The sequence below is a fragment of the Sus scrofa genome, chromosome 7 (assembly GCF_000003025.6).
Source record: "Sus scrofa isolate TJ Tabasco breed Duroc chromosome 7, Sscrofa11.1, whole genome shotgun sequence".
NCBI classification, from domain to species: domain Eukaryota; kingdom Metazoa; phylum Chordata; class Mammalia; order Artiodactyla; family Suidae; genus Sus; species Sus scrofa.
In genome coordinates, this window is record NC_010449.5 from 37367277 (window position 1) to 37383808 (window position 16532).

The window sequence follows — 16532 nt, forward strand, 5'->3', positions numbered from 1 at the left end:
GAGGTTTTCCTACAGGCTTTTTTTTTTTTTTTTTTTTTTTGTCTTTTGAGGGTTGCACCCTAAGCACATGGAAGCTCCCAGGCAGGAGTTGAACTGAAGCTGCAGCTGCCGGCCTACACCACAGCCACAGCAACCCCAGATCCGAGCAGCATCTGTGACCTACACCACAGCTCATGGCAATGCTGGATCATTAACCCACTGAATGAGGCCAGGGATCAAACCCACGTCCTCATGGATCCTGGTCAGATTAGTTAACCACTGAGCTATGATGGGAACTCCCATACAGGCTCTTAAATCCTGACCTCCTCATTGAGATAAGGACCATGGCAGGCACGTTGGCTGGACATCATCTTATGAACTGGCTGTATGATACAAAACAATGCAGCATCTTGGGAAAGTGCTTTTCAGAATTCGGACATGATGAATATGAGCCTGGAAGCCTGCTCTTCGTGGTTCCTTACCATGACATCACCTTTGGCCTCGAAGAGAGAGTGCAAAGCAAATTCAGAATTGGTCCCGCCACCTGGCAATGCACTTGAACAGCACAAATTCAGGAGAGTCTCCACTGTTAGGAACAATGAGAGGTCACTGCATCAGAGAGGGCTCAGGGTCGCGGAAAAACACACCAATCCTGGAGCCAGGGTTCCCCGGGAGGAAGAGAATCCAGCCTTTCCCGCCCGGTTCTTCCCTGGGTTCTAGTACCTCTTTGCTGGAGGTCATGGTTTTCCAGCTCCGGCCAGGGCTTCCATACCAGGGTGGCCTTGTGTGTGTCCTGGGCCAGGGCAGAGACATCCTGGAGTTCTGGGATTTCCGCTTGGAATCTCAAGCCAATGTTGATGCGCCTTTAATGACAAGAAGAAAAACAACAGTGCGGTCTTCAACTTGAGGCCAAGGGCAACTGTCAGGGACTTGAAAAAGAAGGAAACCCGTTCCTTCTCCAAGAACAAGAGGCAGGGGCATTTCCTCACAGTGTGATCCTAAAAGTCTGGGCATGGCCTTCTCACCGGGATAAGGAACGGCTTTAAGATTGGGGAGAGATGCTGCAGGGAGCAAGGGAGAAGGGGCTTCAAGGAACCTTAGAGCTGGCTGGGGAAGGTGCTAATTCCCAGGGAACAAGGCTGCCCGGAGCATGGCTGATGGTACCACTTAACCCACAGAGACAAATACAAAGTTCTTATTTCATTTTTTATCCCTTCCAGACCACTCCATATACATGGTCCCATCTGAACTCCACAAAGACCCATGATGTAATAACCAAGGCAGTGAAAATGATTCCTATTTAATAGATGAGTTAACTAAAGCCTAGAAAGGTTACCTTGATCAACAGCAAGTAACGAAATGTGCTGGAACCAGGTTTTCTGATTCCTGACTCATCTATTCAGCACTCTACCATCTGGCCTTTTCTGTGCTTACCCATGAAATTAACCACCTTTCTCTTCCATTATACCCACACCCCCGACCAAGCTCAAGTATTCAAGCCCGGTCTCTTGGAGGACTGGCCAAGAATCTTTGGAAGAGGACAAGGAGAGCATGGCATTTGGATGCAGCATGTGGAGAGCTGGGCACCCCAACAGAGATGTCTCAGCATCACTTGGGATGTGAACGCATGTAGCCCCAACCAAACTGGCCCTTGGAGCCGGAGACAGGGATGCTAGGTTTGCCAAATACAAGGCTCCATGCTTTCAAAGCACTTAGTCTTTAGAAAGGTCTTGAAACACTCGCCATTACAGGGAAACAAACAGCACTTGAGAAATACTACGGTCCTACGCTTTCTCCAGTTTCCTGTCCAGCAGCCACACTGACTCCCGAAGTACTAACTACCCTTCCCACAGCTCTTCATCCTCAGCTGAGCCTGCTGTTCTAGAGGGTACTTGGCTTTTCCTTACGGTTCGACATCAACAGTCTGCTCTCCAGGCCCCGGGGTGACTGTCACGTTGCTGCCATCGATGCTGTCTGAAGCACAAAAAAACAGAGGTCACGGGGTCAACAGGGAAGGGTACTGAAGAAACAAAATGAGCAGTTACTTAAATTGTCATAAAAGTGCTCCTCTCCTTCCCAGTTACCCCAGGAGTCTTCCAGGAGCTGGATGGAGTGTGGGGATACACGGCTTAGGGATCCCTACTTCGCACAGGATAAGGAGATGCCAGCTGCCCTACCCCCGTCTGCTAAGCTATCTTTTTTCTATGAAACTATTCTTGCTCCAGAAAGAGATCTTGGCCACAGGTCTCTCCTGCTTGACATTCATACAGCAGGCTAAAATGCAGACGTGTGGTCTTGCATATCATCCTATTTGTACACCCACTCAGCATTATTTATTTACATATTTATTTATCTTGTTTGGGCCACCCTGTGGCATATGGAGTTTCTGGGCCAGGGAACAGATCCTAGCTGCAGTTTCGACCTAAGCCCCAGCTGTGGCAACACCGGATCCTTAACCTGCAGTGCTGGCAAGGATCGAACCTGCAACCCAGGGCTCCCAAGAGACCACTGATGCCACAGCGGGCACTTCTTTTACTTATTTTTTCAATGGCCGCACCCAAGGCATATGGAAGTTCCCAGGCCAGGGATCGAACCTGTACCTCCACAATGACCCGAGCTACTGCAGCGGGATTCCTAACCCGCTTCACTACAGCGGGAACTCCTACTTAGCATATTTATTGGGGGCATCTCACATGGTTATCCACAGCACACTTCAACTGCTTTTCCTTATCCCAGAGAGACTGTCATTATCAGCTACACTGATGCCCTTGAGACTAGGTATTCTGATTCTGAGGACTTCCAGCTCCTAGCACGGGGCCTGGTATGCAGAGCAGATCCCCCACCAAGCTCTGCGGCGTAAACGAGAGGGAGCCGCGACGGGCCGACTCACTGGAGCGGCAGAGCAGCACGCGCGGCGTGGGCGTCAGGGGCGTGAGGGGCAGCTGCGGGTGGGCGCCGGGGCCGTGGCCGTGGCCGGAGATGAGCACGTTGCTGAAGAGCCCCGAGCCCTGGCGCACCGGGCTCAGCATGGGCGGGGGCGTGTAGGGGGGCAGCTCGAGGGCGGGGTCCAGGAGCAGGTGGTCGCCCAGGATGCGCGGGGAGCGCAGCTGGCTCTGGTACAGGGTGGCGCCCGAGTGCGAGGCGCCGGGGTTGGGGTGGTAGGAGGGCGGCGGCGGGATGAAGAGCGGCTCGGGCCGGTGCCGGAACTTCTTCTTCTCGGGCACGGCTTTGACCGGGTCCTCGGCTTTGGCCGCACCGGCCTGATGCTTCTTGGGAATTTCCTACAACGGGAAGAACGATCCAATTCAGATACTTCCAATTCAGATGCTTGGGCTTTTCCCACAGGCCATTTCCACAGGCTGAGGGAAGCGGGGCTTCTGTTGGAAAGGCGACTCCTCCCTTCCACCGCCTTCGCCTCCTCCTCCCCAGACCGCAGCCTCCTCTGCCTTAAGAAACCGTCGCATCCATTTCACACAAGGCGCGATCTGGTGGCTCCATTAGGGCGAAAACTTTGGTTCTGGAGGAAATGCCTAATGTCTGGAGAGGGATGGGGGTGGCAGGGAATAGTGGGTGGGCAAGAAAGAATAAATTCTCATTCTTCAGTGCTTATCACTGCATTCCCATCTGGTGAGTGGAATCCAGCCGAGGGGGCCCTTTAATTCCCCACCTCTCCCCCGGGGACAGACTTCAGGGACAGATAACATATGTTCTGAGAAGGGACAAAATAAATCTATACAGGGAAGCTGGGCAGAGGCTGCGGGACAGGAAGAGGGGGGTCAGGCCTAGGGGAGGCTCCCAGGGCCAGTGACCCAGTGGGTTCTCCTTCCAGGTCACATCAGGGCTGAGGCGAGCCGTCCAGGACCTTTGAGGGCCCCCTCCTGTGCGCCTGGAAATGGATGTGGTGACCCTCCCCCCTCACCACCCCTGCCCACTGCTCCCAGCATTCTCCTCTGCGGCAAGCCCTTCTCCTAGGTTGGTTTCCTGTCAGCCGTGTTAGTTTGTTTCATACTGGCAGAACCAAGCATAGCCTGGGAGGAAGATCGGCCACACAGGTACATACATACTAATAAGTAAACACATGCACGGAAAGAGATAAGCAGGGTATGCCAAAGCCAAACACAAACAGACTTGGTCGTGTGCCAGCATCAGCCCAGAAAACCCCAGAGCTGGGTGTGGCTGGAGAGGCAGTGGTATGGTTGGGGGAGTGGTGGGCATACCTGCAGAAAAGTTCTGGGCGGTCTGTGGTACCCTCCCAGGCCCCTCAGAGCCAGCTATGGTCCCTGGCAATCCCTCTGCCCAGGGTGGCGCCTGAGCAGGAGGCCACAGGGGATGATGGGAAGGCTGGCCCTGGTCATGTGACCAGGCTCCTCCAGGCCATGTGACCTGCCTCAGTCACCCCTCAGCTCTGGGCTCCTCTTCCTCAGGGCCCCTTCTGCTGCCTTCAGCACTTCAGGCTGCCCCTCCTGTCTCTGCCTCAGCTTCACCATCTGCTAGGGTGCCGTCCCAGCCCCTTGGCGGGGAGCCTAGGGAAGCAGAGAGGTGGGGAAAGGAGAAGGGGCAGAGGGGCCCCAGACTCCCATCTCACCCTCAGGAGGCTCTCCTTAGGCCAGGGAGCTGCAACCTGCTTCCTGTCCCCACCAGAGGGCTCCTCATCGCCTGAGGCTGAGGAGAGAGGGGGCTGAGGAGGAGAGGGGGGCTGAGGAATGGGGAGAGGATGCCTGAGCCCCCAAACTTGGGGAGCAATCCCAACCCTTTACACCCTGTTCCCGGGTAGCTGATGAGGTGATTTCCATCCTGCACTGGAATCTAGACCTCTGACCACAGGGCGAAAGGTCTCTGCTGGGCTCTCCCTATGTGCACCTCTGGTTCTGTTGCTCTAGCTTTAAACTGGAGCTTTCTGATCCTCCAGGCAAGATTCTGAGGACCCTGAGCCAGGGAAGGCACCAGAATGTCAGACCTGGATGTCACTTGAGAGGAGGCACTTACAGAGTTCCAGCCAAGCTAATCAGACTCTGGAGGCAGGGCCAAGAGCAGAGACGTTTACAAAGCTCCCCAGAGGGATGACGGTCCCTGATGGGTCCGACCCCGCCCTCTCAAGGTCAGGGGAGAAACCAAGGTGCTGAGAGGGGAAGGGTTGCAGCTGTCTGCATCCCAGCGGCCAGGAGCAGAGTGGGGATAAGAACTGGACTTTTTAATGTCTTTCTGTTAAGTGTCAGGACCTTGCTCACATTTACACAGTCCTACCTATGTGCTTCCACTTCGGTTTAGTTCCTCACAGTATCTCTCTCACCCTTCCCACAGAACCGAGTTCAGCTCTGCCTTCAAGGCCCTGCTCGGAACTCCCCTCACGATGCTCTTCTTTTTTTTTTTTTTTTTTTTGTCTTTTTGTCTTTTTTGTTGTTGTTGTTGTTGTTGCTATTTCTTGGGCCGCTCCCGCGGCATATGGAGGTTCCCAGGCTAGGGGTTGAATCGGAGCTGTAGCCACCGGCCTACGCCAGAGCCACAGCAACGCGGGATCCGAGCCGCGTCTGCAACCTACACCACAGCTCACGGCAACGCTGGATCGTTAACCCACTGAGTGAGGGCAGGGACCGAACCCGCAACATCATAGTTCCTAGTCGGATTCGTTAACCACTGCGCCACGACAGGAACTCCACGATGCTCTTCTAAGGGAATTTGCACCAAACTTCCCCTGTAATAGGGCCCTTCGTCCCGGGCCCTAATTACCTCAGCAACGCAGGTGTGTCCCCAGCAGCCACCCGGAGGGTATGACTCTTTCTCGCCTGCCCTGCTCATCCTCTCACTGTCTTCTGTGTGTGTGTGTGTGTATGGGAGGGCTGCTGCCTGGGGTTCTGACCCCTGTGTGACTAGGAACCTCACTGTCTCCAGTGAGGCTGGGAGCTCCCCAAGGGTAGAAACGCTACCTCTCCCGCCACATCGGGAACTTCGTCGGGCAAAGCGGGAGCCCGGTTGTGTCATTTCATCTCTGCCTGTTGCTGGCCCACAAGACCTGCCAGCTGATGAGAATCCGCCCCCCCCCCCCAGAGGGTCTCCATCCATCTCTCCTCTTCTGAGCTTCAATATTACATAGAGAACCCCAAAGGCTCTTCCTGGACTTTTCTAGTTCTCTTAATTATCTTTCTGATCCCTATTCTGGCCCAAGCCCACTCTCCCACCTCCTGGATTCCCAGCAGCCACCTACTCTCCAAGGACAAATACGACCCGGCATACCACTTGTGGGGAGGGGACAAATCTGAGGTGGTCAACCACAGGGATTACAGACTCGCCAGGGGTGGGAGGGAGGGAGCGGGGGGATAGGTCCCTGTCCCAGACCCGAGCTAAGCTGCTTGGCTGAAGCACTTGAAACTTGAGAAAAAAGAACTCAACGGTGAGTGAGAAACACAAGTCTCTTTGCTTTCTCGAGATTGGGGGTGGGTGGCTCAGTGGAATTACTTTGGGAGCCTTCATGAATCAGGTCCTCGGAGGGTACTGACGCAGAGATGATACTGCAAATATCAAGTCTGGTAAGACTGACTGGCCATCAGAATGGATGTCAGGGCTACTGCTTGGAGGGCCCCATACACTAGGGGTGACATCTTTGGCTGCCAGATCTGAGGAGGTCCCGGCGGAGGGGCCTGGGCCCTGGGCAGGAGCTATTTAGTGTCTTGGACAGGTCTTGCATTTTTTATTAACTGTGATTACCTCTTCGGTTCTGGTCTCTCAGAATCTAACCCAGACCGTCAGCCCGGTAGAGTGGCAGGTGTTTACTGGGTAGCAGGCACTGTGGACACGGGTGGGAAACTCCAAGGCAGCCATCGGGGCCAAGCCATGCCTGAGCCCAGGTCGGGGGCCCTGGCACAGCTGTCCCCCGTCTCCGAGAAAGCAAAGGGAGGTCCCCACCCCAGGCAGGCGGGGCAGAGCAGCGACTCACAGCAGGCGGGCGGGGGGCAGCCCCTTGGGGGGAGTGCGGGGGGGAGAGGGTCATCCTCACGAGCACGGGCATCTCGTCGTCCGACACCGAGCTGGCTGGCTTGTCTCTGGCCGAGGGGGCGGCAGCGACGCTGTTGGCGAAGCCCTGAGAGCTGGGCTTGGGCGGCAGAAGCTTGACAGGGACAGACACGGGCATGACCATAGGCGTGAGGCCTTCCGCCTCGGCAGGGAGCTGCGGCGGAGGCGGAGGCGGAGGCGGCAGTGGCGGCTGCGGCTGAGGCGGAGGCGGCGGGGCCTTCTCTCCTTCCTCCTACACAGACAATAAAGGCTTTGATCCTGGGCCGAGAGCAGCTCTCCCAAGGGGGGTGCCCTGTGCCCTTCCTGAACCTGGAAGGTTCCTGGGCATCCCGCGTGGGTGACAGGGAACCAGGGCAGGGTGGTTTCCTTCCTGCCGCCCCGCGTCCCTCGGCGGCAGGGATGCCCGTGGGCAACGAATAAGGCCCTCTGTTCTCTACATTAAAAAAATTGTGACTTTGTATCACTTGTACATTAAAACAAACGGTCAAGAAAAATTTTGTGTGGGTGTCACTGCTTTCAAAGAAAAAACGATATGGACTCATAATCAGGCAAAACAACACAACAGCAAAACCCCCCAAATTAAAGTCTTGTGGAGGACCTTTTAATTCACTGGGCCTCAGTTTGCTCATCTGTCAAAAGGAAGACAAAGCTCTTTTAACTGGCATGATCAGGAGACGCAGTGACCTGGGTCACAGCAAAGGTTTTGGTGAAGAGAGTTAATCCCATGGCAACGATATTCAAAGAGTTGAGAAAAATTCTTTGAATTTTAATCTAACACTAAACCTGCATGGACAGGGAGGGGTTGGGATGGGCTGGGAGTGTGGGGTTAGTAGATGCCAACTGTTGCATCTGGAGTGGATAAGCAATGAGATCCTGCTGGATAGCACAGGGAGCTATGTCTCATCACTTGTGATGGACCATGATGGAGGATAATGTGAGAAAAAGAATGTGTATATATATATGTGTGTGTGTGTGTATATGTATGTCCATATATATGTGTGTATATATATATGTATATATATGTATATGTATATATATGTGTGTGTGTATATATGTGTGTATATATATGTATGTATGTATGTATATATATATATGTATATGTATATGTATGACCGGGTCACTTTGCTGTATGGCAGAAATTGACACAAAATTGTAAATCAACTATGATAGAAAAAATAAAAATCTTTATAAAAAAATTCACCCTGTGTGGCTAGTTCACCACGTGGATATCCTACCTGGATAATCCTGAGGGCATTTAAAGGTCTTCAGATGCTAGAGTCTAACACTAGTGCCCTGGTGAACAGAAAAGGCTGGCTGGAGCCTGACAGTCAACAGTAGCCTCCCCTGGCCATCACTGACGGATCTGGAAGGCCCAAGGGACCCCAGTCTTGACTGTCAAGCAGCAGGAGTTAAAAAAATAATACATCTCCATGTTTTCTTGCTGTCTTCTCCAAGAGGTATGTAGGCTGGGATCCCCTTAAAGGATTTCTACCACCTCTGTTCTGGACTCTTGTTCACAAAGCCGGTGGCAGTGGGGACCGTGTGACCTGGCTGGCTCCCAGCAGCAAAGCTGAAGCACTTCTGTTAAGGAAGGACTACGCCTCTCAGTGACATGGGGGCTCACGTCACTCTGTCTGACGGCAGCAAAGCAAAGCAAGCAGCACATGGCCTGGGAAGGAGCAGGGCTGATGCCGACTCACCTGTTTGAGGCTGGGCGAGGCCCTCATCCCCCCGTGGGACCGCATGTGCCCGTTCAGGGCAGGCAGGCTCTTGAACTCCTTCAGGCAGATGGAGCACGTCAGCTTGTTCTTGGCATCAAACTGCTCCCCAAACACTCCTTTTGGCTGGCCACTGCTCAAGGGGAGGGCCAAGCAGAGAGGACACGCACAGTGATAAAGGGGAACAGTGACTTATCACAAGACCTCACACCCCACAATGAACCCATTTCATTCATCCAGAGCACCCAGGGCCACAGTCCCACTTGTAGCGCCCCAGTTGCTTTCTGAGAACTAAGTCCAATTTACAGATGGACTTAGTTCATCTGTAACTAAGATCCTCAAGATCCTGCAAGAGTTGAACCAAATGTCTTCCTTCATTCTAGGCTTTCAGGGGCTTGGCCCCATTCCCCTGCCCCCATGCTTATTATCCATCTAGGGTCAGCTTGGGTCTCTTCCAGAAGGCTTCCTTTAGAGACCTGTGTTTAAGTCTTCTGGTTCAACCTCCAGATCACACGCCTTAGCAGTTTATCAGGTTCTGGCTAAGTTTTTATTTACCACGGCCACCAGGCGAGAAAACAAGACCGTGCTATGATCCACTGTGGCATCCGCAAAGCTTAGCGCTATGCCTGGCACACAGTAGGTACTCAATAAATACTGAATGCATAGGGGATAGAACATGGGCTCTGGAGTCCACCCCAGCATCCCTACTTCCTCGATGTGCTACTTTAAGCTCTCTGAGCCTCAGTTTTCTCGTGCGTAAAATAATAGTAATTATAGCCAACAATGGTTGAGTGCTCACTTTGTAGTGGGCACATGGAAATCACACCCACTCTTGCTCAGTTACCTTATTACACACAAGAGAGAGTAACAGTAAGCGCTCAAACACAGTAACTGCTATTATTATTCTTATACATTTCTTTGAGGAATGGCTTTGGAAATGAATCATGAGACAATCCAGGGAAATCTCCCAGTCTCCCCAAATGCCAACGAGCCTCCATGCATCCAACATACCTTGACTCAGGGGACCCCGGCTGGGCTCTGCCATCAGGTACGTGCATCTAATTTGAGCCATGCAGGGCACCGGAAGAAAGAAGAAAGAAAGAAAAAAAAGAAAAAAAACCATGTGTTTCTGATGGGAGGGGTCCTTGAGCAGCAGGAACCCCCAGGGCCTGCACTTCTAGGGTTCTTCCCCGCTCTCCCCCTCACGCCCACTGGGCTCACGGCCACTCCTGACCTTATTCTTCCACACCTGAGGCTTCCAGACTTCTTGCCCTTGACGGTCCCGGGTCTGGGGCCCCGCCCTCTCAGGGGGCCCCACCGGCCACAAGCCCGCTAGGACTCATTCCCCACCTCCTTCCTTCCTGCTCTCCCGTCCACCCACTCTGTGCACAGACAGGCTCCATTCCCTTGAGAGACAGCATCAAGCTGGGCGACTTCCTGCTGGAATTCCTTCCCAGCCCTGTCCTCTTATTTTCATAATCACAAAGGCTCTCCGTTACCACTGGCCCAAGTCCTAAACACAACAAGGTCATGGGGAGTTCATCTCTGGCCTTCACCCCTCCTCACAGCCCCCCTCCTCTCTATCCTGGTCCTATTCAAGGTGACCTCCCCCACCCCCAGACCCTGTTGTCACATGAGTGTAGCACCTGCAACACGCCAAGGCATGAATGGTGCCCAGCACACCGCAGGGTGGTTTTGTGACCAAATACATCTGGGGAACAATCAAGGGTTAGCAAGGGTCACCTGCAAGCTGAATCTGGCCTACAGACACGGTTTGCCTGGCTAGACTGTTTTTAAATATCCTGACTAGGAGCATCATGAGATGGGGCATCGGGTCTCCTATCTACTGCAGACCTTATCATCTCCTACCAGGCCGTGTGGCTTATTGACTTCACCTGCCTGGATCCTGAGGGCAGCGAAGGTTTTTCATCTCTGCAACTATATGAGGTCTCCCCTTGGGGATGCTCACGGTGCACATGAGCATGTTAAAGACCCTGAGAAGCCCAGCAACACAGCACCCTCTTTTACTTTAAGAAACCCTCCATCCAGAGAACCCATTCCTCTTCCCCAGCAATATCCACTAAACATTCTATGAACTCTTTTTTTTTTTTGCTTTTTAGAGCCACACCTGCAGCATAGGATAAGTTCCCAGGCTAGGGATCAAATTGGAGTTGTAGCTGCCAGCCTACACCACAGCCACAGCAACCCCAGATCTGACCTACACCAAGGCTCATGGCAATGCTGGATCCTTAACCCACTGAGCCGAGGCCAACGATGGAACCCGCATCCTCATGGATCCTAGTCGGGTTCGTTAACTGCTGAGTCACGAAGGGAACTCCTCTATGGAACTCTTATTTGGAGCAACGTCCTTTGAGAAATGCTGTCATGACGAGGTCTCCCTCGCAAAGGGGGAACAGGTGCCCAGGACATTCCCTAAGGATATAGTTCTAAGGGGGCTAGACACCGTTATTAGCTGGTCCTGGTCCCCGAGCACCTGATCAGACCTTGACCATGACATGCATCGTTCGGGACCTGCTATGGTATTTTGGCCCTCTCCTTAGTGAGATTCTAAGCTCTAGGGGTGAAGCCCTGAGTCAAAATGGACTCTGAATTCCAATGGCTTGGCGTAGACAGCGTCTGGTCAATGTTTGTGGAATAAGGCAAGAACGGAAGTGCTGCAGGGGTTGGGAGGGAGGACCTGGCACTGCACAGACTCAGCTGGCTGGCCCAGGAGCACACCCCGATACCAAGGGCAACATCCACGGTGGGAGTACCTGGGGCCACATGGCACTGGGAGACAACTGCTGGTGCTGAGGCCCCATGTTGTTGAGGTGGATGCCACTGGGGGACAGGAGCGGCCGGTGCGGGAGGGCACTGCTGACCCGGTTCAGGTCCGAGCTTGCCGGGTCTCCCATTCCTGTATCTGGAGGCCCCAGGTCCCCGTGGGAGCTCAGCATGGCCTGGGCCTGCCGGTCACTTGGATAAGTCTTGGGCTGACTGTCCTCATGCTGCTGGTGCTGGGGCAGGTGGCTCTGCTGGTACAGAGGGTGGCCGTAGGGCTGCTGAGGCTCCTGGTAGTAGTACTGGGGCATGGAGCCCAGCTGAATCAGCTGGACAGCGTGCGCCTGCTCCGGGGTGTACTGGTGGGGGTCCCTGTGGTAAGAAGGGGGCTGCAAGTGCATCTGTGGCTGCTGCGGCTCTTGCAAATGCTGCATCACGGGTTGGGACTGAAAATACTGAGGTATCTGCATCGAAGCCTGCCGCTGCTGCAGCTGCTGCTGTTGCTGCTGCTGTTGCTGCTGGGGCTGTGACGGGCGAAGCGGCTGCAGGGGCGGCTGCATTTCTTGCATCGACATACGCTGCTGCCCAGTTTGCTGCTGCTGCGGCTGGGGCTGCTGCTGCGGGTAATACTGGTGCTGCTGTATCTGCTGCATGTGCGGGGACAGCATCTGGGGGGCCTGCAGGGACTGTCCTCCTTGCACTGGCATCTGTGCCAGGGGCTGCTGGTAGTCATAATACAGGTGCCCTTGGCTTGGGTGCTGCCCAACCTGAAGAGCTGGTTTGGACAGCCCACCTGTGAAACCAGGGTGAGGCTGCTGGGGCACCTGCTGGTAGCGGGAGGGGACGGCCGGTGCTGGGGGTTCCATGGGCTTCTGGGACAGCAACTGGCGGAGGGCACTGTCCGGGGCTCCGTCCATCACTGACGACTGGGTGTGCAGCACCTGGGCCATATTGTTGACCTGAATCCGCAGGTTTTGGTTGGCAAACACCTGGGTGAAAGAGTCTAGCTTGTGCAGGACACCGCTGGTGAGCTTCTGGGTCCGGATCTCGCTGGCCTGGGAGTAGGTGTACTGGAAGCCATCGGCGGGCTCCGCCTGGGCTGGTGCCCCCCACATCATGTTTGAGTTGGTCAGGTTGCTGCGTAGCTGGACGTGGTTTCCAGGCCCTGCGGGCCCTCCCCACCCTCCCTGCCTTGAGGTATCCACTTGGCCAAGGTTTTTGGAGCCAACAGGCAAGCCTAGACCGTCCCGAGGATCTTGAGGGAAGTGGGGGGAGATGGGTGATGCCTGAGGAGCATCCATGGCAGCGCCAGGGACCGTATTCCCATAGCTGTGGTTCAGCCCGCCGTGGACGCCAAGAGGTGGCTGTTGGTAGAAAAGGTTCTCACCACCATGGGCCACGTGGTTGGTCTTGTACAGTTGCTGATCCCCCATGGTGCCTGCCTTGGTCGTGAACGTCCAGCCACAAAACCATAAAAAACAGGTCAATGACACAAACCCGAAAGGACTGAAACCCTGAGAAGCAGAGAGAGAGCGTCCACACTACTCCACGGCTGACATGTCCGTGCCCGTGGCTGGAGCCAGGTGTTCCTGTTGGCCTGTACCACACATGTGCAGAGCGGGGGGGTTTACATCCTCACCCGGGCTGAGGTAGGGACCAAACGCCACCGTGGTGAAGAGGTGCCGCTCACACCTGCAAGACAAGATGCAGAGGACAGGAAGGGATTTACCTGATACTCTGAAGTGAGCAAGTTTATCTACCACAACCCATTATAGAAATAAATACGACACAGGGGAGTTCCCGTCCTGGCACGGTGGTTAACGAATCCGACTAGGAATCATGAGGTTGCGGGTTCAATCCCTGACCTTGCTCAGTGGGTTAAGGATCCGGCGTTGCCGTGGGCTGTGGTGTAGGTCACAGACGAGGCTCGGATCCCATGTTGCTGTGGCTGTGGTGTAGGCCAGCGGCTACAGCTCCGATTCAACCCCTAGCCTGGGAACCTCCATATGCCGCGAGAGTGGCCCAAGAAATGGCAAAAAGGCAAAAAAAAAATTTTTTTTTTCTATTTTTTTAATTAATGATGTTTTTTTTCCATTATAGCTGGTTTGTAGTGTTCTATCAATTTTCTACTGTACAGCAAGGTGACCCAGTCACGCATACATACATTCTTTTTTCTCACATTATCACACTCCATCATGAGTGTCTATTACACTTAGACTAGATAAACAATGAGGTCCTGCTATATAGCACAGGGAACTATATCCAATCACTTGTGATAGAATATGGTGGAAGATAATATGAGAAAAAGAACATACACATACATATGACTGGGTCCCTTTGCTGCAGAGCAGAAATGGGCAGAACACTGTAAATCACCTGTAGTTTAAAAAAAAAAAAAAAAAGACATAGCCGGTTTCATACATGCTGCACTTTTACACTGATTCTGTAGATCTTGACCCCCATGTGAGAAGTGAATTCTCTACTTTCAAGCCATTGCACAATGGCTCGTTAATTCAATGTTTTGCTCACTGATTAATCCATCCATTCTTCTGAGACCCTGCTACAGAAAGCCCAGCACTATCCTAGGACCTGTAGGGGATATGAAAAAATTTTAGACCTTCATCAATCAATTCATCTGGTCAACAAATATTTATTTATTAGACACAGACATCTACTAAGTATAAGGTACAATGCTAGGAAATAAGACACGGGTCAGTTCTCAAGGCACTTATGGTTAGAAAAATTAGTTGGTCACATGATAACTTCAGTATAAGGTGGAAAGAGATGCACATAATAAAAAGCTAAAAATAAGAGATAAGGAGCTCACAGACTGTGGACTGTGTTTCCAGCAGAAGAAGAGACTTGGAGAAAGTTTCAAGGAAGAGTATGCACATGTCAGTCCATAGCTCCCTGCTTCCTTGGGGTCCCTGCTTCCTTGGGGTCCCTGCTCAGGGAAACATCTGTGTACAGTGCTAACCACCTGGCTGGAAGCCAATGGTGTGCTTGACTCCAAAAAATAGGCTGGGCCATTCAGATTCCCCCTCTTAGAAACATGAACTAGGACATTTTGAGAGAGTGGTTGAGTCTGATTCCAAGTCACACAGGTTCTTTCATGAACTTCACTTTTTTTTTTGTCTTTTAGGGTCACACCCATGGCATATGGAGGTTCCCAGGCCAGGGATTGAATCAGAGCTACACCTGCCGCCTACACCACAGCCACAGCAACACTGGATCCTAACCCACTAAGCGAGGCCAGGGATCGACCCTGTGGCCTCATGGATACTAGTCAGATTTGTTTCTGCTGAGCCATGACGGGAATTCCTCTTTCATGAACTTCAAATGGGGGTGTGTAAACCCCTGGGAGTACACTAAGACTTTCCAAGCACTACCCACACATGCGAAGTTATAAGAGAATCAGTGTCCAGTTCCTCAACTTCCATAAAAACCCTTTTCTAGGACTAAAGAGAGACAGTCCTGCGGGACATTTGGTTCTGTCCAAAATGCCTGTAAGACACTGGGTCCATAAGACATTTGGCCCATGTCAAAAGGTCCTTGAAATCTGGTCTCATTCAAAACCCCCATAAAGCTGGAGTTCCCTGTCGTGGCTCAGTGGCAATGAACCCGACTACTGTCCATGAGGATGGGGTTGCTCAGTGGGGTTAGGGATCTGGCATTGCCCTGAGCTCTGGGCGGTTGGGATCTGGCGTTGCTGTTGCTGTGGCGTAGGCGAGCAGCTGCAGCTCCGATTTGACCCCTAGCCTGGGAACTTCCATATGCTGTGGGTTCAGCCCTAAAAAAAAAAAAAAAAAAAAAAAAAAAAAAAAAAGAGAGAGAGAGAGAAAACGTTCATAAAGCATATTTGGTCCATGCCAAATGGTTCTGGATGGATTAAATGCCTGCTAACCAGCTACAGATGTGCAAGATGTCCTTTTATTATACCTGCTCTTTCACATCAGCCCTCTTCCTTTAGGAAAGAAAGACAAACCTCTTAGTCATTCCAGCCCAAATCTTAACTAGGCTTATGCCCCAGGGGTAACTCCCCCAGCTGCCACACAAGGGGAACAGAACACTGAGAAAGCAAGCAACTCTATTAAAGAAGTAAGTAAATCTTTGCAAGTAAGCTGGGTGGTTTCCAATTCTTTTTTTTTTTTTCCCATTAGGAAACCTAATAGAAGTAATTAAACTATAATTGTTAGTGATAGATCACTATGTGATTTTTGGACTTGTACTTGCATCTGTTAGTTTTTGCCAATGAGGGTTTTGAGTGTTTGTATCTACAGAAAATGAAATATGGAATTATAGTCAGTGCTGAAGCTTATCTCATAGCTCATGCAACAAATAGCATTCTTCCATGGATGAATTAAAACACAGAAGAAATAACCCAGCACCAGCTCTCTCTGGACCTGGGGGAGAACTGCATGGTGTGTGAGCTCAGTGAAAACCTGAGCTGTACACCCTGACCCCATCACACACACACACACGTGTGTATTATCCATCCATAAAAAAATTATCTTCAAAAGTCATCCAGCATCACCATCTAAGAGGAGTATCTTCCACATAATTTTAGTTTTTATGTTTATTAATTATTTATCCAAATTTGAATACATTTGACTTTTTTTGATCAATGGCATACTATTACTAATCATAATGATAATTCAGACAAAATGAAAATTTTAATACTTAAAGCTTTATGATTTCAGGAAACTAAAAAGTTTTAACCATACAAAATAGTTACAGAGAAATATGATAAGGAAGTAAATGAAAGACTTTTGCACAAAAACATACTACATATATTACACTGGGATGAAATTCCATGGGGGAAGGGAAACGGAAATAAAATTTCAAGGAGAGGAGTTCCTGTCGTGACTCAGTGGTTAATGAATCCGACGAGGAACCATGAGGTTGCCAGTTCGATCCCTGGCCTTGCTCAGTGGGTTAAGGATCTGGCGTTGCCATGGCTGTGGTGTAGGCTGGCAGCTACAGCGCCAGCTAGACCCCTAGCCTGGGAACCTCCATATGCTGCAGGTGTGGCTGTAGAAAAGACAA

At 51.9% G+C, this 16532-nt stretch overlaps 1 protein-coding gene across 26 annotated transcripts in view; it reads right to left on the bottom strand.

Moving 5' to 3' along the window:
• TRERF1 (transcriptional regulating factor 1) overlaps positions 1-16532 on the bottom strand; it is a 221921-nt gene that overhangs the window by 33898 nt on the left and 171491 nt on the right. For 16 of the 26 annotated variants that reach the window (XM_013977938.2, XM_021098712.1, XM_013977942.2 and 13 more), the window contains 8 exons: positions 11480-13178; positions 9717-9763; positions 8688-8838; positions 6911-7219; positions 2870-3260; positions 1887-1953; positions 703-842; positions 462-565 (listed from right to left, as the gene is read on the bottom strand). In XM_013977938.2, the coding sequence (XP_013833392.1) occupies positions 462-565; positions 703-842; positions 1887-1953; positions 2870-3260; positions 6911-7219; positions 8688-8838; positions 9717-9763; positions 11480-12919 (2649 nt within the window). In that variant the 5' untranslated portion in view covers positions 12920-13178. The remainder of the gene's footprint in view (positions 1-461; positions 566-702; positions 843-1886; positions 1954-2869; positions 3261-6910; positions 7220-8687; positions 8839-9716; positions 9764-11479; positions 13179-16532) is intronic. The other 10 variants (XM_021098727.1, XM_021098725.1, XM_021098723.1 and 7 more) reach the window with 3 other exon arrangements.